The sequence below is a fragment of the Physeter macrocephalus genome, chromosome 1 (assembly GCF_002837175.3).
Source record: "Physeter macrocephalus isolate SW-GA chromosome 1, ASM283717v5, whole genome shotgun sequence".
Taxonomy (NCBI): Eukaryota; Metazoa; Chordata; class Mammalia; order Artiodactyla; family Physeteridae; genus Physeter; species Physeter macrocephalus.
The window spans coordinates 25,394,680-25,417,251 of record NC_041214.2 but is presented as its reverse complement, the minus strand read 5'-3'; the positions used below and the strand labels follow the sequence as shown (position 1 = coordinate 25,417,251).

At 35.3% G+C, this 22,572-nt stretch overlaps 1 protein-coding gene across 3 annotated transcripts in view; it reads left to right on the top strand.

Annotated features, from left to right (window-relative positions):
- U2SURP (U2 snRNP associated SURP domain containing) overlaps positions 1-18,752 on the top strand; it is a 52,408-nt gene extending 33,656 nt beyond the window's left edge. For 2 of the 3 annotated variants that reach the window (XM_007105336.4, XM_007105335.4), the window contains exons 19-28: positions 673-760; positions 1,780-1,902; positions 3,165-3,321; positions 4,173-4,268; positions 4,992-5,058; positions 9,209-9,368; positions 12,256-12,366; positions 14,947-15,065; positions 16,308-16,484; positions 17,643-18,746. In XM_007105336.4, the coding sequence (XP_007105398.1) occupies positions 673-760; positions 1,780-1,902; positions 3,165-3,321; positions 4,173-4,268; positions 4,992-5,058; positions 9,209-9,368; positions 12,256-12,366; positions 14,947-15,065; positions 16,308-16,484; positions 17,643-17,781 (1,237 nt within the window). In that variant the 3' untranslated portion in view covers positions 17,782-18,746. Of the gene's footprint in view, positions 1-672; positions 761-1,779; positions 1,903-3,164; positions 3,322-4,172; positions 4,269-4,991; positions 5,059-9,208; positions 9,369-12,255; positions 12,367-14,946; positions 15,066-16,307; positions 16,485-17,642 lie in introns of all 3 variants that reach the window. The other variant, XM_024131832.3, reaches the window with a different exon arrangement.
- Positions 18,753-22,572: the final 3,820 nt, after the last annotated feature.

Below are 22,572 nucleotides of genomic sequence, written 5' to 3'. Positions count from 1 at the left end.
ACTTTATTCCTATTGTGTATTTAGCTACTTGTGTAATAAATAAGCTGAAACACTAGAAATAGTGGCCAACAAAGGAAGAAAACAAAGGAGCATTAACTCTTTATAGAATCAGTGTTCTCTGATCATCATTGTATTGGTTGTAGTTCATTGTTATTGTTTTCCTAGGCAATAGGAAATTATGTTGCTGTATATTGATATATAACTCTTCCTCAGTTCCCCACAGTTCCTTTTTGGTGTTTATTTTGTGAATTAGGGAAGCTTTTCTTTAGGAACTGGCTCTGAAGGGAAATTTGGAGGTTTGGGCCCTAATCTTAGCTCTGCTATTCCTTCTTTTGCCTTGGACAGGTCACTTACCTTTTCTGTTTCCTATTTTATAAAACAAAGAGGTTGGACTAGATGGCTCAAGGTATCCTAGATGTAAAAGTTCCTTGTTAATTAAGGGAACTAGTTCTTAAGGCTCTTTGTGCGATTTTGCAGAAGAAAAATTCAGAATAATAGGAGTTAAAGTTAAGTTTTAGAGTTTCAACACCTAATTCTTACTTTTAAAGATTTACTTGATTAATTTATTTATAAAATTAAAAGTCCAGAGTGGTTTTCATTGGCTAGCATGTTGAAGTAGATAAGGATTTTTAAACACATTCTATTGTAAAAAACATATTATTTGAATTTCAGTTTTGAAACAAAGTTGTGTCAGATATTTTCAGACCTCAATGCTACCTATCGTACAATTCAAGGCCATTTACAGTCTGAAAACTTTAAGGTACGTTCATTGTTTGGGTATTTTTGCCCTAGTGTTTTAAATGGGAAGTGGGCGCCGGGAAGCACATTGGAAGGCTAAAAGAGTATGTTAAGTAAGTATAAGACATAACTGAGATGTTTCAGAAATTATTGTTTTAAAATTTACTGCCATTTTACCTTCAGTATCAAAAAAAGTCTGAAATTTAAAAATATGTCTAGTGTTTTGTTGGGTGTCTGTTTTAGTTTTAAGGATTTTATTTAAACATTTTAAATATTGGTCTTTTCACAGAAAACACTCCGAAGATCACTTGTTTTGTAGTGGTAATATATTATTTGGCTGGATTAGGAATATAGTTATTCATGTCGAAAGTATATTCAGTTATTAAGTTTTTATTAACGCTCAAGCTGTAGACCAATGTTAAGAGAAGCCAAACAGAAATTCACCCTCTAATTTGTTGAAAAATAGATACACTTTCATGGGAAGAATACTCATTAAGGAAATTTTTAGCTTGGGAAGATTCCCAATGACCCCACCATTTAGGGGATTCAGACAAACAACTCCATTAAAATTTTTTTTGACCTTAAATTTTGACCATAAGACAGACATTATAGAAAAGTTTAAGGAGGGGACAGAGAGAAGTGTTAGCCAGAATCAGGAAGTACTTCATCGGACCATAAAGGAATTCAGATCAAAATGTGGGCTACCTTGATATCCAGCTTTCATAAGTTTCTAAGCTAGTGTTTCCCAGAATGTGGCCTCATGTGTACCACCAGTGGTATGGGACCTTGATCTTAGGTGACTTACAGCAAACAGTTACTGTTTCTTTTTTATTACGTTTATTCTTAGTTTCTTTCCTCTTTTAATGGGGAGGTAATATTGATTTTTTAAAAAAATATTGTAATGATGAATAGTATTTCCCTTAAACTTTAAAAAGAATATTGGTTTAAAGGAAAATTTAGCAAATTGTGATGGTCATTATCATGAGATGATGTTGGATAGTTATTGCCCTAAATAATAATTCATTGTCTTTTTCCTGTTAGCAACGGGTAATGACCTGCTTTAGAGCATGGGAAGATTGGGCAATTTATCCAGAACCATTTTTGATCAAACTACAAAATATTTTCTTAGGACTTGTAAATATTATTGAAGAAAAGGAGACAGAGGTAGGTATTCAGTGTATTTGTCCGATTATCTTAAAATTTATTTCTGGAATGCTGGGAAGGTATGATTTGTTACAGATGTGAGTAACATTTCTTTGTGGAAAATGCCTACTGTTTACCACTAAACAGTGGATATCTGTTGCTGGGATTGCTGGAGCCCAGGACTAGAAATTATATGTAACAGGAATTCTCTGTTTTGTGTCCTTATGTGAAAATCGGTGACTTTTTTTTTTTTTTTTTGCGGTACACGGGCCTCTCACTGTTGTGGCCTCTCCCATTGCGGAGCACAGGCTCCGGACACGCAGGCTCGGCGGCCATGGCTCACGGGCCCAGCCGCTCCTCGGCGTGTGGGATCTTCCCGGACCAGGGCACGAACCCGTGTCCCCTGCATCGGCAGGCGGACTCTCAACCACTGCGCCATCAGGGAAGCCCTGGTGACTTTTTAAATTTGATGACATGAAAGGATTTCTAGTATATTAGTAGAAAAAAAGCAAGTAATGGAGCAATGTATATAGCATGATTTCATTTTGTTAAACTAAAGATTGCTGCGTAAGTAAACATGTACCTGAGAAGATGCACCACAGTGGTAGCAGATTGTATTCATCACCATTTTTTTTTAACCTCCTCAATAGTTCTTAAATCCATCATCTTCATTTCTACCATCCTAATCCAGCTATCATATTTTCACTTTCACTGCTCCAACCACATGGTCCTTGTTTCAGTTTCTTAAATATGTTTCCTCCTACCATAGACCTTTGTACGTGTTCTTTCCTCTTTCTGGAACATCTCTTCTTCATCTGAGACACTTCAGATCTCAGTTTAAGCATAAATTCATTGAGCCTTCTCAGACCTCTTTAGGTGGAACCTACTTATTACACATTCTGATAACACAGTGCACCTTTTTGTTATAGCAGTCATCGTGTATTGTTATGATTATCTGATTGCCTGGCTCCTTCTCTGCCCCCCTGTACCCCCCACCCCCTAATTGTACTAAGCTCTATGACAGGAGGGACTAGGGGACCAAGGCTCGTTTTTGCTCATCATTGTATCCTCAGTGCCTCACATGGTACCTGGCATAATTAAGTACTTGGTAACTATTTGATAAATATTGCACAGATGAATGTGTCTTTGTTAGCTGGATGATAAAAATATATTCTTATTATATCCTCACATTGTACCTGGGAATGTTAGTTGGTTTATACTGGATTGCAAGTTAATCTTTTAGCAGTCAAAAGAAAATGTTACAGTAGTATGTGTTTTTATAGGATGTACCAGATGACCTTGATGGTGCCCCCATTGAGGAAGAGCTTGATGGTGCACCTCTAGAAGATGTGGATGGAATTCCTATTGATGCTACTCCCATTGATGACCTTGATGGAGTCCCTATAAAGAGCCTTGATGATGATCTTGATGGAGTGCCTTGTAAGTTCAAACTCATTAAATCTAGCTAATAAGTTTGATTCCAAGCCTCTTTAATTTCCACACATGCTGATATGGAAAAAGGTTATAATTTCTCAGTAAGGTTGTCAGTCATTAACTTTTTTCCGTCTTTTATTTCTGACTTTTCAGAATTGAACTACCCAGTAATACATTTGTGCCAAGAAAAAGGTTTCCTTTCTGGTCACATTTATTTGTTGGGACAGTCAGTCTCTTACAATATTAGCAGGTTTTTCCTGTCTTAATTGTTAGGAAACTTTAGGCAAAATCTTGTGTTCAATTGTATGCATAATCCCAGGTGCTTGGTTTTATCAGTTCTATTTTTATTATTAGTTTTCCTAACTTATAGATTCAGTTTTCCTAGTTGCCTGAAATCATTTTTGGAAATAGGAAGTATACATAATCTTTAGTACATTTGGATTATATGTTAAAATATTGAATAATATATGAATTCTGCAGTTTAAACAATAATTGGATAAAGGTACTAAAGTTTCTTTTACTTCCTCAGCTTCTCCATTTGCTTGCAATAACCACCTCTGTGTTCTGGGTATGTGTGTGTGTGTGTGTGTGTGTGTGTGTGTGTGTGTGTATACATATATACATATATACACACATATATGCATATGTATATATATAAATTATATTTATACTTATATTTAAAAATTGGACTTCAGGTGCGGAGAGTTGGATTAGTCATAATCCTTGTTCTTGACATTAGCATTATTAGTCCATGTGTGACCTTATTTAATTTTACTTTTTAATAATGAGTGAATACTCATGAGCTCTTTAAGTCATTCTCTAGTAGTCGGAGTTAATGGCTCATCTTTCTTCAATAGTGGATGCGACTGAAGACTCAAAGAAGAATGAGCCTATATTTAAGGTTGCCCCATCAAAATGGGAGGCTGTAGATGAATCTGAATTGGAAGCACAGGGTAAGTAAAAATACAATAAATAAAAAGCTTTAAAAAATTGAGTACTTAAAATTTTACCAAATCATTGTTGTGTGTGTGTACGTGTACATTTTCCTTTTGTACTTTTGTATTTTATAACATGTTTCAACCTTAAGACCCAGTGTTGTCATATTTTATGTCTAGTGGCTAAGTTTTCACTGTGGTTGCTGTTTAAATTTTCTTAGATCCTTCATTTTGGATGCTTCAAGAGTAATCAGAGAAATCACTAAAAACCTTTTAGGTTAAGCCATTTCAGTAGAAAATGTAGATGGGAAGCTGTACCTATTTGGAAATTTACTTAGAGGTCAGTTTCAGAAAAACCAAAGCTTTGTCTCTCTTATAATGCTTGACTTCTTAGATGCAGTTTAGTCCTGCCTTTCATACTTGCTTGGACATGTATCCTAGCGCTTATAATCTGTAATTGTTAATTTAGTATTTGTAGGTTCTAATGAAATAATTCTTATCATCTAGCATAGAAATAAGGATGACAACATTATTTGTCACCTCATGAATTTGAATAAAATTATAGTGTAGGTGTGAGGAAAGAAATACATTTAGTACATAGAAATGGCTATTCAGAGAAAAGATAAATGTAGATAACTTCTGTAATATAAACTTTCAGTTCTAAAGCTGGGCTTCTACTGTGCTGCTGCAGAAATGCTGATTTACCTTATGGAATTACATCCTTTTTTTCCTTCCATTCAGCTGTAACAACTTCTAAATGGGAGTTATTTGACCAGCATGAAGAATCAGAAGAAGAAGAAAATCAAAAGTAAGAATCTAAGTTTCGAATATATTCAGTTTCTTATTGCATATACACTCCCTTTTTCATTAAGAGGTATGCTTGAAATAATAGTGAAGAGGAAAACTTAACTCTTAAAAAAACCTGTTTTAAGAGGATCATTTTTAGTTCTTCATTGTTTTTCCAGTGAACAAAAGAGCTTTTGCTTTCTGGTTTGATGCATCTGGTTTCACTTTGCTTTTGAGTTTGTTTTCCTTGCTAGGTTATACATTCTTACTTTCTAGTTACTAAATGGTCAACTGCATTTATTTTAAGTCTTTGTCATCAAGTATTGTTTTGGCTCCACAAAAAGTGTTTTTTAAAATGTGAATGGGAAGGTTATGCTCCTTTTTTGGGGGGATTGTGCATTGCTAAGAAAAATAAGGCACTATGACCATTATGACCGTTAACGTTATTTAAATGTTAACACCTCAGAAGAACTAAGAATAACTAAAAGAAAAAAACCATTTTACCTTTATCGTATGGAGAAATTATAGTTTTCAATTTTGCTCTTTGGTAATTACCCCCGGTTGATTTTAAAAACTGAAAGTGATTATAGGAATTCCTGCTCCCAAATTCTCCTGCAAGTTTATGCTGATAGTTTTTTTTTTTTTAAGATAGCACTTGACACCTTTAAAAATCATTGCAAAGAAAGTTAATTTTTTTTAATAGGGAAAGAGATGGCATAAAAGCAGAGGTTTCTGGTTTTTGGGTTTTTTTTTTTAATCTTTTATTGTTTTCATATGGAAGAGTGCACAAAAGGAAAAGTCCCTTTGTGTCCCAGCACAATTTGAGCATTTGTATGGATTCAATAAGTGGGTGTTAGCATTTAGATTTAAGGCAATATGATTGATCAGCATTTGTGGAAACACAGTTTGATATGATGAAGAAAACTTGGCAATGGTGATATCTTTCCAGAAACAGTGTGATCAGGACAAGTCAGCAATGATTATGACAACATGTTTACAAAATACAGATGTGGTTCGCTGATGGAAGTACCTCTCTTGAGGCTGTTTAGGAGTATAGGAATTGGGAACAGTCCAGTTTGTTTTCATTTTTATGTCTGCAGTCCCATCATTAGTAACATCTCTCACCATTGTAGAATCACTGCTTTTTAAAATGAGTATGTGTATTCATAAAATAATTATTTAAGGGAAAGGAAGGGTAGAAAAGCCATTGCAGAACTCAGATATTGTTCAAGCGGTTTTGTTTCTAAAGGTGCTAATTTTTTTGCATTGAATTTGATATTTATGTTAATGTTTGAAATGTGAAAGCATTTTTGTGTTGATGGTAATTGTACATTCATACAGTGAAGCATGGATCACTGAAAATATAATTTATATTTTTTATTTTTCCTAGGAGCTCCAAATAAGTCATGATAACATGAAAGTAACTTTTTGAAAGTACAAAGCAGGGAAAAATACTTTTTCACATACTGCTGCTTTCTGGTCCTTGAAATTTTCTTGCGCCTCACTGCTGCTCTCTAGTGGCTGAATCCAAAATGCCTTTTTACCAAGGAGCTGCTTTTTTGGGCGGGTGGGGGTGCTTCATTGGGTCTTCGTTGCTGTACGCAGGCTCTCTCTAGTTGCAGTGAGCGGGGGTTACTCTTCATTGCTGTGCGCGGGTTTCTCGTTGCAGTGGCTTCTCTTGTGGAGCACGGGCTCTAGGCACGCGGGCTTCAGTAGCTATGGCTCGTGGACTCTAGAGCACAGGCTCAGTAGTTGTGGCGCACGGGCTTAGTTGCTCCGTGGCATGTGGGATATTCCCGGACCAGGGCTCGAACCCGTGTCCCCTGCATTGGCAGGCGGATTCCCAACCACTGCACCACCAGGGAAGCCCTGGAGCTGCTTTTTGACACTAGTAATTATTGTCTTTGTGGCAGAAGGGTGATTAAAATATATAGCACTACTAATGCTTTGGAGAAAAGTTCCAATAGTAATTTAATTCGTTTGTAATGAATTCTGTATGGGTTTAGTCTTGAATTTCCAGTTCTTTACAAGAAGAGCAAGATGAGGCTATGGTGAGATTTGAACCTAGAACTGGTAACTAAGAGCTAAAGTCAAAGCCAATTAGAACAGATCACTTGGGCCTTAAAAAATTTAAATAGCAGCTGTAAAGTATATATGTATTTTAAATTCTCAAATTGTAGTATAGTTCATTTTAAAAAGTCTTAAATAATATGATTAGTGTCTAGCCCACCTATATTTTTTCTCTGTATGTATAAAAACATGCATATCTGTTTAAAGCATAAATTATGTAATATTGTACATACTATTCTGTGACCCATGTTTTTCACTCAGGTATCATGGGTTTGTTATTCCATGTCAGTCCATATGTTTATCTGCTCTGTATACATCTGTGGTTGAAAGCAAGCATTCAGATAAGTGTACAAGGAAGTTTATCAAGGAATATTTCAAATTGCAAAAAAAAAATTTTGAAAAAATTATAAATAACAGGCTAGAATTGGTTAAGTAATCTCCATTGCATAGATAACACAGTTTCATTAGCTGTGTTGCATCTTTATTGATTAACTCTTTCCAGAATAATCCTTCAGTAAATAATCTGTATTTACACACACACACACACACACACACACACACACACACACACACACACTTTAACCACTAAAAGCGTCTGAGACACTTGTAAAACTACTTTGCACCATAAAACAAGAAATTCTTGTCTTTTAAAAAATTAGCTAAGAACTGCATTTAGGAAGTTTCTGACAAATTAATGAGAAATATTAAGTAAAAGTTTATTTCCGAAAAGAATATGTTTTTTAATCGTTGGTTTTGACTTTTTCCTCTTTTTTTCGTCACCTAAGTATTGTATTGAGTTGTGCCTATATGTGCTACTAATGATTTGTGGGGCTCGGAGAGTATAAAGTGTGAAAAGTATTTTATTAGTATTCTAGAAAGGACCTTTAGATGAGAAATAAAAAAGCTAGTAGCATAGTCCTGTCTTTATTTTTATCTACCTTGCTTAAATTTTTCTCATTCAGTGTGTGACTCTAAAATAATTAAAATTTTATTTGGAAAGAATTTGGTTATAATTGTTTTTATATTATTATGAATAGTTTTAAATATATACTAAAAGAACTCCTCTTATTTATGGTAGAGTGTAGTTAGTACCCAAATACCAATATATAAGGGCTTATCAGGTTCAAATATTAAGGGAAAATGGCATATATTCTAGGCTGTGCCAGTAATGTTCATATCACAATATTGTTTATGAGGAATTTTGTTTGTATATATGTAAACATTTTGAGTTTGTACATGGAAGACTTGTTTTGGCCAGATCCAACATTTACACTCACAAGGCCCAGTCCCAGAGCATACAACCATTTTTTTTTTTTTTTTTTTTTAAAGTCCCATCATTCTTTGTGCTTCAAGAACATTGAAGAACATTTGTTAATCCTATCCTGGCAATGATGAGCAGTTTGTCATAGTTGGTTCCCTGTCTGTTTCCACTCGATTGCTTCTGGAAGGACAGGAGAATTTTTCTTCGTTGTATCCTTAGCTATGGTAGTCAGTTTATCATTTTCTTTTTATCTGACATAGAACCAATTTAACTTTCATAATCAACTATGACATGAATACTAATGTGTGCTACAATTTAAAATTAATACACTGTTTTGTTCTTAGGGTTATGTGTTAATTAGATAAGGTCTTTTACTTGCTGCATAGAAACTCTGTGACTCAAACTTATGTATTTTCTAGCTTACAGGCTGCTGAAGGAAGGGTAAACATTTGGCTTTTTAAACATTAACCATCATGAAATCACTCTGAACTATGAAGTATGCAGAAATCACTGATTGATTATTCATTTCATTTAACTGTTGGAAGGAAAGTTTGTGGCAGAATGAAAAGCACAGAAATAACATTAACATAAACACAATTTTTAGAAGTGTGATTATGTTGAAGCTCACATTTTTTCTATGGAGGAAACATAAGAGTTTCATAAAATTGTTATTTGATCAGATATTTAGTAAAAAATGTTTTAGTGATGAATTGTCCTCTCTTGTTTTGTTAACATTATTTAAGCTCTAAGGCAATGAAAAATCAAAAAGCTGTACTGTAAAATGTAATTATTTTCCTTGCTTTCGTGACATACAATGTATTCTGCTTATTTATTTCCAAAGTCAAGAAGAAGAAAGTGAAGATGAAGAAGATACTCAAAGTTCCAAATCTGAAGAACATCATTTGTACTCTAATCCAATCAAAGAAGAAATGACTGAGTCCAAGTTCTCCAAGTACTCTGAAATGAGTGAGGAAAAACGAGCTAAACTCCGTGAAATTGAGGTTAGTATTGCATTGAAGTTTAAGCTACACTACACTGGCCTTCTTTCACTTTTCCCACCAAACTGTGCTTCCTCTTAGCGTCATACCTTGGTCCATACTGTTCCCTCTCTGCCTGGAAACCTTCGTACCAGCTGTCTTCCTTCAGGCCTCTTAGTTCAAGCATCTCTTCTTTCTGTTACGATTTTTACATGTGTTGTGGTGTGTGTATTTTTTTTTTTTTTTCCTTGCTTGCTTGTTTAGTGTGTTCCCCACTAGGCTGTGATTTCTGCAAGGGTAAGGGACCATGTCTGTTGTCTGCTCATCATCATATCTCCAGTGCCTGGCACATAGGAGACCCTCTGCAGATATTGATGTAATGAATAGATTATATCTCACATTATGAAATCCATCACATTTTGAGCATAAATAGTATGTAAATAAAAGTGAGATATTTTCTGACACGTTCAAGTTATGTATACACGGTACTGTAGTATGCTCATTTTCAGTGTCTGCACGAGTGATGGGGAGAGAGTAGACGTTGATTGGGGCTTAACAATAAGAAGGGGAATAACTTATGCGGGAATGCAAACTCTCAAGACTTCTCTCTCTCCATTCCCTTTTCTATTATAATGCCTTTTTAAAATTACCAAAGGTATTCAGACACGTCCGTGAGGGAAGGGTTCTATAATGGGAGACTTCCTTATTTCTTGCCCCAAGGTGGTGGAACATTCCCAGTAAATATTAGCAATCGTGTAGCAGTCAGTCCAGAATCTCATAAGTGTACATGAGAGTGAATTGTAATACTCTCTCCGTTCATTTAACAGTATTTTATATGCCTGCTGGTTGTCAGTGCTTTTCCTCTTACTAACTTATAATACCTAGCACCTTACTCACTGTTGGGCTGGTACAAGTTCTTGCCCACCTCTTTCTCGATATCACCAAGCCAAAAAGTTACTAGAGAAAACGTTTTGTTTCAACCTTACACAGAGTCAGTATGATGTCAATTTTAAGTAGAGAGGAGGGATTTTCAGAGTTAGTAAGTTGATTCATTTTTCCTGAGGTATATTCATATACATTCTTTATAAAATTGTAGGGGAATAAGATGTTGTGTTATCAGTGAACGTGCTCACCTGTGGACCTTTTTCAAGCTGTACATGGCCCTTAACTCTCAGAACTTCTGAGTCTTACTGACTCTGTCCTGTCTTACTGAACTCTGCCTTACTGACCTGATGGATCTATTGGAGTAGAAACAAAGATTGAGTTCAATAAAAAATGTGTTTTCTTGATAATTGAATTACCCTCTTATAAATGCCGAAACAGACTGTTTCTAAATGTTCTGTTTTCTTTTTGACTTGAAAGAAAACCATGTGATACAACTTTTTTGTTAATTTGGACGGTTCTACACTGTATATGTATATACTGATATGTGCTATACATGCATACCCAGAGGTGCGCATACAAACACACCTTATATATATACATTACCCTACTTTATATGTTCTTTGAGAATCTGGCCTCTCTGTTAGATACTCAGTGGTGGTTCATCCTGGTCTCATAGTGGCCACCCTGTCACGATTTACTTACCCTTTTGGGATTTGGATGTGAGCCAAATCCTGATTTTAAAATGTAGATCTTGGCTTTGTTATAGAATTATCTATTCTTCTCCCTTATTTACTCTGAGATTTAGTCACGTGGAGTAAAGGTCCACAACTGGTGGCAGATTTGAACTAGAACTCAGGGCTCATGAGCTTTATTCATGCACGCTCTCTTCTCTGCCCCTAAATTCAAACGTCAGTTTCTGAATTTAGAATTCAGTGAATACCTTTTTATTGGAGAACGCTGAAATAAAGAATTAAGTTCTAATTAGTTTTATTATATACTGTAGTATATATAGTATGTATAATGTATATTTATAGTGTAGTTTTTCTTTCTAAGAGCTCTTTTCTTCCCCACATGTGTCCTAATAAAGATGTCTATAGCTGAATCTTTTTTACCATGGGATTAATAAAAACCAAAGGATTTGTGTTATAAAATATTGACATTCTCTGCAAAGCACTTAGAAAACATGCAGCCATAAATTACAGTGTTTACTGGAAGCAAGTTCTTAATCTTTCAGATTCTGCTTAGAGCAGTGCCTAGGCTGGCATTCTCTTTTCTCATTCTGCTGTTGTCTCCGTTTCTATCAATAAGGGTTGGAGGAGTGGAACACTAGGTGGGGAGCCAGGTGAAGGGTCTTCTTTGTTGTTGAAGTAGAAAGATCCCTTTTCTGCCCTCATCCCTGAGGAAAGAGTGAATAGTTGAGGGGAAACGTGGTATACTCGGCACTGTCCCACGGCAGCCAGGGGATAGATGGCTAACAAACCATTCCATGGGCTACTGTCTTTTGAGTTGGGACCCTTTGTGACCTGTTTTCTGGGTGCCCTGGACTTGTGCTTGTGCCTGAGTTAGGCCACATCAGCAGGAACTGTAGCTAGGGATTTTATAATGATCTTCAAAAGGTGCTCTAGGACTGCCTTTCTTTCACCAAAGTAACGTTCAGGTCTGTTGTTTGACTCTTGGATGCTTAACTCTTAAACTGATTTACTACAAATTAGAACAGTCATTTTTGTCAAGTCATCTCGTGTGGCTGTGCAGAGAGCACGTGGGCCAATGTCTGATTAGTTGAATTCTGCATAGTTGGGCTTGTCTGACAAGTGGCCTTCCGATTAGGGAGTTACACATTGATGTTATGTTTTGACTGAGTCCTTAATCAGTTACTGTATGTTTTTATGTTTTATGTTGCTATACTTATGCTTTTCATTTTTATACACTTGTTTCAAAGAAGAGAGTTTTTTTTTAAAGGAGCAAAGCACTCCTTGAGAAGCTATAGTGATAAAAAGATTTATTTTAAATATGTGTTATTTCACAGCTCAAAGTTATGAAGTTTCAAGATGAATTGGAATCTGGAAAAAGACCTAAAAAACCAGGCCAGAGCTTTCAGGAACAAGTAGAACACTACAGAGATAAACTTCTTCAACGAGTAAGGAATAAGTATACGCAAAAATATGCATTTTCCAGAGTTATTTGTTTGACTGCCTACAATATTGATACATTGGCATATTTAACTTTTTTTTTTTATTATTTTTTATTTTTATTTTTTTGCGTTACGCGGGCCTCTCACTGTTGTGGCCTCTCCCGTTGCGGAGCACAGGCTCCAGACGCGCAGGCTCAGCGGCCACGGCTCACGGGCCCAGCCGCTCCGCGGCCTGTGGGATCTTCCCGGACCGGGGCACGAACCCGTGTCCCCTGCATCGGCAGGCGGACTCTCAACCACTGCGCCACCAGGGAAGCCCCATTGGCATATTTAAGGAAAAGAATATTTCAAATTATATCCTTTGTCTAAATGCTGAATGTTGGTAGCTAATTAGGAACATTTGAAACTTGACGTTTTACAGTTATTTCAGCGTGGAAAGCAGTCCTAGGGCAACAGCACACTGTTTTATTCCTGATACTACCTGTGGAGCATGAAATCCTGCTAAGGGCATACTTTCAGAACTGGAAGATCCTATAGAAAGAGTCACATTTGTGACAGTGAGACACCAAGAACTCTGAGAAGTAGCACAGAGTCAGAGATGGAGTTAGGGTTTGACTCCATTTCCATTGTATCCAAGGAGGGACATTGTATCCAAGAGGTAGAATATCTCATTTGTGAATTCTAAGCTTTTGAGGGACCTCATATTCTTATACATAAAAAAGTGTGTAGGGATATACAGAGAATTTTAGAACAAGGAGGCCTACATGATAATTGTTGAAAGAACCTAGGAATTTTATTGGGACTGCTATTAATTTTTACCTATATCTTGACTGTCATTACAAATAAAAGATAGAAATAGAAACAACTAAAAGGGAGCTTAAAATCATACAAACCTATTAATGATGACGGGAGCACAACAGTATGGTAAAGCGGCTTGTTGCTGTACAGCACTGTGGACTCCTGGTGCCACTGTCTGCTGTGCACTCCCAGGCACGTCACTGAAACCTGCTTTTACTCTGTGAAACTGGGTTGATAAGTCCCAATTTTGCAGGATTGTGAATTAGATAATAGCTACATTACTCTTTATTATTGAATTAAAATGTTTAAAATATCTTGAGTGTTTTAACTGTAGTCTGACTCCTGTGAAAGTATCAATCAGGAAAATGTACCCTACAGATCACCAGAGGAAGTCAGTCTCCTCGGCATCACTTTTAAAATGTGTGCTCAGTATGTTTTATTTGGAAAAAAGATAAATGAGGTTTGTTTGTTTGTTTTTTTAAAAGATGTTATGTATCCGAACCCCATGAGTCCCTTTGGAGATGGTGGTAGATGTTTGATCTGCATGGAAGACTACACCTTGAGATGCCCACTGGGTCTAATGTAGTAATACATGTATTACCATTTTAGTCTCCTTGCATTCCATGGTTGTAATTGGAGGGAAGAATGTATTTTTTGAAGGTACATAGTAGGGGTCAGCAGACTACGGCCATCACCTCATTTTTGTAAATAAACTTATTAAAACACAGCCATACCCCTTCACTTATTATCTACTGTGGCTTTTGGACTAAAGTGGTAGAGTAGACCGGTTGTGGCCCACAAAGAAAATATTCACCACCTGGCCCTTATGGAAAACATGTGCCAGCATCTGATGTAGGCTTTTTATCAGATATCATTTAGCTTTCTTGATGCCTACAAATCATAGAGAAATTTAATTCCTGTTAGTGGAGAGCTAAGTTGGCTTTGTGGGTTCATTGTCTATAGCTACTCCTTTAATTATCAATAGAAATCATAATTTCAAGTGAGAAGTGGCAGTTGTAGCAGTTGGGGATAAGCAAATAAGTTATTGTTTTGGTTTATATAATTATATAGTCATGTAGTCAGTTTGTACTTTTATAAATTAGGATTTAAAATTTCCGATATGATTGGCACTTGTTTCTCACTAATAGTATTTTCTGATGGACGATTATTGTGAATAGCTCTTTCTCCTTTTCAACATATTACTTTGTAGGGACTTTCCTTTGATTAAATCAACTTGCTGTACCGTTAGAATCACTATTGACAATTTAATTGCAGTCTGAGTTGGAAAGGTCATTGTACTGTTCGCTTTTTCCAATTTCTTTTTAAGTGGAGGGACAGCACTCTATAGGTAGTAGCTAAGAGAGCCCTGGCTCTAGAGCTTTGGCTTCAATCCTGACTTCACCATCCTGTATGACCACAGGCATGGTACTTAGCCTTTCTGAGTCTCATTTTTCATCTCTAGAATGAGGATAATGCTATTCCTAGGCATGTTTTGAGAATTACATGAAATGGTATATGAAAAATTGTTTATTAATTGCTTGGCCTGTGGTAGGCACTCAGAAAATGTTTAGCTGCTGTCACTGGCGTCACTATTATTATTCAGTATAAGTAGGACAGTAGAAGAAATGACTGGTTTTCTGGAAGAGTTGGTATTTTAAAAAAATAGTTATACCTTCAATAGTAATTTAAAAAATAGTGAACTAGAAGAGGCAATATTGTTTCATAAATGAGATTAATAACCAGGTTGGTGTTTTTAATGGCTAAATACTTTCTCTTTAAAAAAAACAGGAGAAAGAGAAAGAATTAGAAAGAGAACGAGAAAGAGATAAGAAGGATAAAGAAAAATTGGAATCTCGATCCAAAGACAAGAAGGAAAAAGATGAGTGTACTCCAACAAGGAAAGAAAGGTATAACATTTCTCATTTAATGCCTATACTGGTTTCAGGATTTGGAATCATGTTTCATTTTGTAATATTTTCATCACTGGTGCCAACAAACTGGAAAAGTATTTTTGTGTGTATGGTAAACATGTTTGGCTTCTGCCTGCAGGAGGCAGAATTAGCTGAGAAATGGGGCAGTCAGTTGGCACTTGGCTTAGTTATCTGGGCCATCATCCCTTTACATGGTTCGTATGGTACCTTAGCCTTAGTTCAGTGCAAGAATTCAGTTACCGTATTAGGTATCAAACCTAAGGCTTAAATAACTAAACAACTTGCTAGATCTTACCTGTTGCCTCCAATGTAAGCGTTTCTTCTGTGCTGAGGCTGATATCTGTAAACTTGAGTCTCCTGGTCCTGTTTGTAAAGGGAGTTTGTGTACATAGGCCATAGGGACTTGGTCCTCACTTTAAGTCTTTATTCTAATCAAAATCATTTCTCTTTTAGTTTTTATTTCTTGCTTTCACCGTTCCTAAATCTCTGATTAGAAGAGAAAATTACTTCAGTTAACAGAATTGAGGTTTTCCTAATAAAAACCAAGCAAATGCCAAGAAAAAAAATTTGGCTCAGTCACTCTACATATAGTTACAAATAACCATTATACTAATTGGTTAAGTAGTAAATCTATCACTTTTTTGTTTTTTTATTATTATCTTGATATAATTTCAGATTTATAGAAAAGTTGCAAGAATAGTATAAAGAATTCCCAGATATCCTTCACCCACATTCCCCCAATGTTAAAATATTTCTCCTTTTGCTTTATTTTCTTTTTCCTTTCCCCCTCATCCCCAATCGTTTAAGAGTAGTGTGCCTACATGATGCCCCGTTTTCATACTTAACTACAATAAAAGTTTCAAGATCGAACAACAACAACAAAAAGTTTCAAGAGCAGGAAATTAACATTTAAAGAAACACTATTGTCTAATCAGAGACCTTGATGAAATTTGGTCCATTGTTCCAGTAATCTTTCTTAGAGCAGGAGAAAATCTAATTTAGTTGAATTCAGTTTTTGCCTAGATCAGCCTATCTTTAAGACTTATTTGTTCTTAGTATAAAAGGCTTTGAATGTTGTTGGAAAATAACATTGATAAGGTTAGTGAAAATAAAGATATAGTGTAAGCTGGTAGGAATTAAAAGCTAATTTAGTAGAAGGAAAATGAGTACCTGATCCTTTGCTCACTTATGGAATGTTTTGGGGGCTTTGTTCCATAGGAAAAGGCGACACAGTACGTCCCCTAGCCCATCTCGCAGTAGCAGTGGTAGACGAGTGAAATCCCCATCACCAAAATCGGAGCGATCAGAGCGTTCAGAAAGATCTCATAAAGAGAGCTCACGGTCCAGGTCATCTCACAAAGATTCTCCTAGAGATGTTAGCAAAAAGGCCAAAAGGTAAACGCAAGTCATTTTTTTGTAATATTTGAAATGCCAGTTTCCTTGTCATTCCACCAGCTTTTGAAAATAATTTGGTTGGCAGCCATTTTTTAAAGGATTTTAGAAAACGAAACATATACTTTCATTTTAGAATCTTCCTTCCCATCTCCCCACCCCAGCCTTGTCATGACTAAAGCACAAGAAAGCTTCCAACAAGTAAAGACCAGCCAAGAATTTTAAACATCAGTTTCCTGTGGAGTAGGGATAGCTGCTTTCCTTTCCTTTCTGTTCTTTAGCTTCTATAGAATATTCTTTGATTTTTGTCAAGGCTGAAAGAAAAATACATTCTCCCTCCCCACCCAACAGTAATCTTATTAGCAAGTTCTTAGGTAGAGACTTATGGACATAGATACCATTTCTTCAGTGTTTAATTTAGTGTGTTCTATACCTTTCTCCTCCTAGTTCCAGAAAGGTGGTTCAGAAATGTTTTATTTATCTAGTGTTTTATAGAAGAATTTTTCTGAGAGCTAAAACTGCTTTTTATCCTAAAACGTTTTTATTGTAACCATTTTTAGTAAAATAGTTATACAACAGATAAGTCTCTTTTTCTAAATGGTGCTTGTGCATATATTTATATACATGTTCATGAAAATTATATATATGTATATATAATTATTTGTTTTGGTAATTTTCATGAATAGCACTTACAGAGTTATGCTGTCTTAAATGATTCCCTCAAATGATATTGCAGTAGTTGGTTCTTTTCCCTTCAAGAAGATAGGCTGCAAAGCTGCTGCGTTTAAAAGTTTGTGAATGATCTTGTATGCCATTTTGAACTTTGGCTTATGTAATCTGGGGAGCTTGTTAAAATGCAAATTCCCAGTCCCTACCTCCTGAGATTTTGATTCAGTAGAGCTGTGGTAAGGCTCAGGAGTCTGTCTTTCTAAGCATGCATACCACCAATGATCACTGATGCGGTGCATAGGAAGTACAAAGTGTGTGTGTGTGTGTGTGTGTGTGTGTGTGTGTGTGTGTCGCGCAAATTTGGAAAGTTTACAACCTTTTTTATTTCAGTAACTTTCATTGTGCTCTCTTAAAGGTCACTAGATAATTTAAGGATAGTCAGTTTTGATCACATGAGTACTTTGGTTAAATTGTTTTTGTTTGTTTCCTCAGATCTCCATCTGGTTCAAGGACACCTAAAAGGTCTAGGCGATCACGGTCTAGATCCCCTAAAAAATCAGGGAAGAAATCCAGATCCCAGTCCCGATCTCCACACAGGTCTCATAAAAAGTCAAAGAAAAACAAACACTGACATAAATTTTTAAGATGCTGTCACTTATTGGAAATGCGATTTTGTTTTGTGCCTGAACGGTCTGTTTTTTTTAAAAAAAACAAAAAAACAAAAAATCTAATGAAAGAGCATTCCTGGGGTTTTTCTTTGTTTGTGAATGCATGTGTAAACTCATAAGTAACTGCATCTGTAGACCTGTCGTTGTTTTATATTGTATAAATTACTTTCATTGTGGCTGTTTCTCAAGGTGAAATTTTTATTGTGCTAATGAGTTTCATCAAAAATGTGTATAATGGATCTGCTGGCAGTAGTAATATTTTGTTTTAGGATGTTGTGACTTAGCAAAAAATAATACAGATGTCTTCCCCCCTTTTGTAGCTTTGACAATTTGAATTAGATTTCAAATAAAATCTGAACAGAAAACTATAACGTTGTTTTTTTGCCCTATCGATGACATCAAGTCCCTTGAAGTCCTACTTAAGTGAGTTTAACACTTCTGCTGTGTTTCTTATACCTAATGCACTTTACAAGCTCCATTGTTCAGGTAGCTAAAGTTTTATATTTACTAAGATGACTGTCAAAATTTAGGGACCTGAGACTCAACATTTGGTAGGTTTGCCAACCAGTTTCTTTGGTAAGGTTCCCTTAAGTAATACTAGTACCCAGAGATCAAAAGACTAGGCAAATGTGGTGTAGTCTTTTGTTAATGCAATGCCTGGTTAAAATATTTTTTTCTTTTTTCAGAGAAGCAATATGGTTTCAATACACTTAACCTGTGTCCTGAGCAACTACTTATTTTCAGGGAAAAATTAAATTTCCATCTTCCGATTTCATCTTCTGTCATTAGAAAAGTTTACTTAAAAGAAGTTTTCTAATAATAGTTGGCCATAGAATTTTTTTTTGAAGGTTACCCTTTTACAGCCCTCTGTAGGCTGTCTTTCAAACACTGGTATCAGAATATTTCTACAAGGTTCAGTTTAAAGCACCTTTGTTGGTATTTTTTTTGGTTTGTTTTTAAAGAATTTAGTTTTAGGTTTAGCTTTAAGTAAAATTTAAAAATAAAATAATTTTCAGGAAACTTAACATCCAATGGTTTGTAAATTAAAGGTGCAAAAAGTTGATTTAAACCATTTGCAGAGTTGAAATTTGTAATACAGTGGTAATAAATTGCAGTATGAGGAAGAAATAAGAAAACTTGTGTAATGTTGAATATAATACTGCTATAATGTAATAAAGGGTTATGTAGACTTGAACTGACACTACTACTATTTGTGAATCTTGCTTTCAGTTTTTCATTTAGGCACTTTATACAATGGTTTGATGTTTTTTCCCCCTCTTAATAGAGTAGAAAACTGTTCTAATAATGGATTGTTTTGAGTTAGCTTGTTTTTTAAAAATATCTTTTCCAGTTGTTTTAGTTAGTCTTGCCTAGTCACAAAATAAAAAAGCTGTACTCATGATTTGAGGAGTAGGAATATCAGCTGAGCAGTGAGGCATGTTATTGCCAAACTGGGCAGACCTACAATAGCTGTAGAAATGAGCCAATCAGATTATTTTACTTAGTGGTTCTTATCAACATGCAATATTGCTTGAAAGTTATTCCCTTATCATTCACTCTTTTGTTTGTCCGTATTGTTAGGGTGTTAATTACTAAATGTTGCTCAGAATAATTAAACATGAACATTTGGTGCTGGTTTTTAAAAACCTACAAATATAGCCATTTTTAAAGAGCATGTTTTTCTCCCCTGTTCATTGCCTGGGAGAATGGAATTTTATATAATTACCTTTCTGTGCAGAAATAACAATGTTGAGTTGCTGGTGATTGCGGGCACTCTATCATTCATTGGTATCTAGTATAGGCTTAGAAATGATTAGTTGGGAAATCATTTTGCCAGTCAAGTTGTGCGTCTTTTTCTCTCTTTAAAAAAATATCCTGGAGAAGCAGGAGTGTGTAGAAATTGTTAGGTCAGTTTCGGGTGCTTATATTTAGTATTTTTTCTACTGCAGTGGGACACAGCAGTTCTTTTAATCTGCATCCAGATATAACGAACATCGTTTATCTATCTTAGAGTGGGTGAGACTGGCTTCCTTTTGGGTGATGGGTGGGGATTGTGTAGACTTGGTAGAACATGTATTCTGTGAAGTTTGCTAATGTTCGTATTAGATTGTTTTGGGTTTTTTTCCCCTGGAATTGCAAATGGTATTGTTAGATAGGTTATTTCCAACTTAATGAGAAGATATCCAGAGTAAGTGTGTTTAATTCTCCATGGATTCTATGAAAGCTTAACGGTCAGAGATTGGTGAGTTGTAAGGGAGGAGATATTCTCCACCATATTTTTATAATAGCATGTTATTCCTGTTTCCTGTCTAAAGAACACTTAATTAGATAGCAAAACTTCTACAGGTTGACTAAAATGTTTGTAGGTGTGGCCATCCAGTTATAGGAAATACCCTGTTTCAGCTCTGTGAATAGACAGTTATCCTCCACCACAGCTACATGTAGGAGGAAATCCTCTGTTGGCTACTCTTTTTATAAAGGGCGTGGCTTAAATCCTCTAACATGCACAGGGATTCCTTACCAGGTTAATACCACTTAATCTCTCGTTCTTTAACAGGTGGGAGAAAGTAAATCATGTTTGTGAATCTTTTTTTTGACTGTATTTCCTTATTACTGTTAATAAGCTTATGGGCACTTCTGGACTGCAACATGTTGAGAAGTTAGAGACTAAAGAACTAAAACAAAAAGCCTTGACCCAAAAGATCACTTTTATTTGGCTCAGAGTGTTCTTGGCATTTCTGCTAGAGTTTGCAGAAAGTACTATACACTGACCTAGTTTTTCTTTATTGCAGACCATTCCTGAGACTTTTATCCCAATTAAAGAATCTTAGAGGGAGGAAATACTTGCTTATGACTTTTGCATTTTTTCCCACAAACTTTAATATTCTTGAGCACTTGAAAATATTTTAAAGAAATTCTAATTGTGAGCTGATACAGTTTATTAGAAATATTCTGCACATATTTGCCTCCATTGTGGTATAAGTTCTGAAAAATTACATGGCCATGATAATAGTATATGATTATTTAAAATGAGATGAAATAAGTATTGTCAAAGTGACTTAACCTGTTCTGATGACCACAACAATGTGATTTCTTTAGCAGAGAAAGTTGTTTTTAAAAATAAATAGTACCACTTTTCTAAGAAAATAAGAGCTTCTTTTTGCTTTGTTGTTTTCCTCTTCTATTATATATTAATGGAAAAGCTACAGAAAATTCAGTGCAGGTACTAATGAAGACACTAGTATAAGTTTAAAGGAACATGTGACTGTAAAAACTCATGAAGTGCTTGGTTTCTTCATATTTCACATGCATGTTTTAGAATAGATTTTAGGGAGTATTTAATTCATTTTCCTTTTGGCATTTTTCTTTATTTTGTTATCAACTTCCCAGGACTTAGATGATACACAAATACAGATCCCAGGGGATGTGTTGTGATGCTGGACTAAAAGGTGGGAATGCGCTGCTGTCCAGAGTGAGCCATGTTCCAGTGTTGAAAATTCAATGCCTCAGTGTTTATTCAGTACCACCTCATGGAGCGTCAGTGTACACGGATTATATGTATAATTGGTTATTTATATAGTTTTGTAGATCTGTAGATAAATGCCCTCATTCATTTTTATATGTAATTGTGCTTGGAGTATTTTTGTGTTTTATTCTTTGACTTCAACAGGGTCTTGTACGTTATATCTTTGGTGATTTGAAATATCAGGAAAGACAAATTTTCAGAAATGAGAATAATACAGTTGAAATCAGCTTAGCTGAAATATTCTATAGCAAGACGATTCTTTTGGGTGAACTGATTCCATAATTTACTCTTGATGTAAGGATTCAGTTTATTGTGGAGTTGCTTTCCAGACTGTCACTTTATAGTTTTTCTACATAAAGATTATATAGTTGCAAACAAAGGTTGTGGAATTTCCTTTTTGTTGTTGTTTTTTGACTTTTAATTACTTTAATAAAATACATTGTTTTCATAGCAAACTTTAGACTGTTCATGTAATTTTCTCCATACAGTTTTTCTAATGTAAGCCCAGCAAACCATATCTAGTTTTCAGCAGCATTATCCCAAGTGAAATAAGTGATGTGTCATATTTATCAGTTATAGCTAAAATGTTACTACATTTTACATGTTTAAACCATAATAAAATATTGTCATGATAGATGATTTTTTTGATAAGGAAATTTTAGTTCCTTATTGGTTCCACTTTTTAAAGAGAGTTTTGTTTTATGGAGGCAATTTTCAAACATATATGAAAGTAGAATAGTAGGATGAGCATTCTTAGTACACATCGGTCTGCAAATACCAAGTTATTAGTCTCTAAATGTCTCTAAGTGTTTTCTTTTTAAAACATAACCACAGTATCATTATCACATTAAAAATAATTTATTGGTTCCTTTAAAATCTTTTAAATTGTGGTAAAATACTCATAAAAAATTTACCATCCTAACCATTTTTGGGTGTACAGTTTAGTTGTGTGAGTATGTTCACATTGTTATGCAACCTGTCTCCAGAACTTTTCATGGTACAAAACTGAAACTGTGTACCTATTAAACATTACTCCCCCATCCCCACACCCGGCAACCACCATTTTTTACTTTCTGTGAGTTTGACTACTCCAGATACTGCATGCAAGTAAGTGGAATCGTACAGAACTTGTCTTTTTGTGATTAGCATATTTCACTTAGCATAATGTCCCTTCAGGTTCATCCATGTGGTAGCATGTGCATTGGTTCTTTTTTAAAGCCTACTTTTT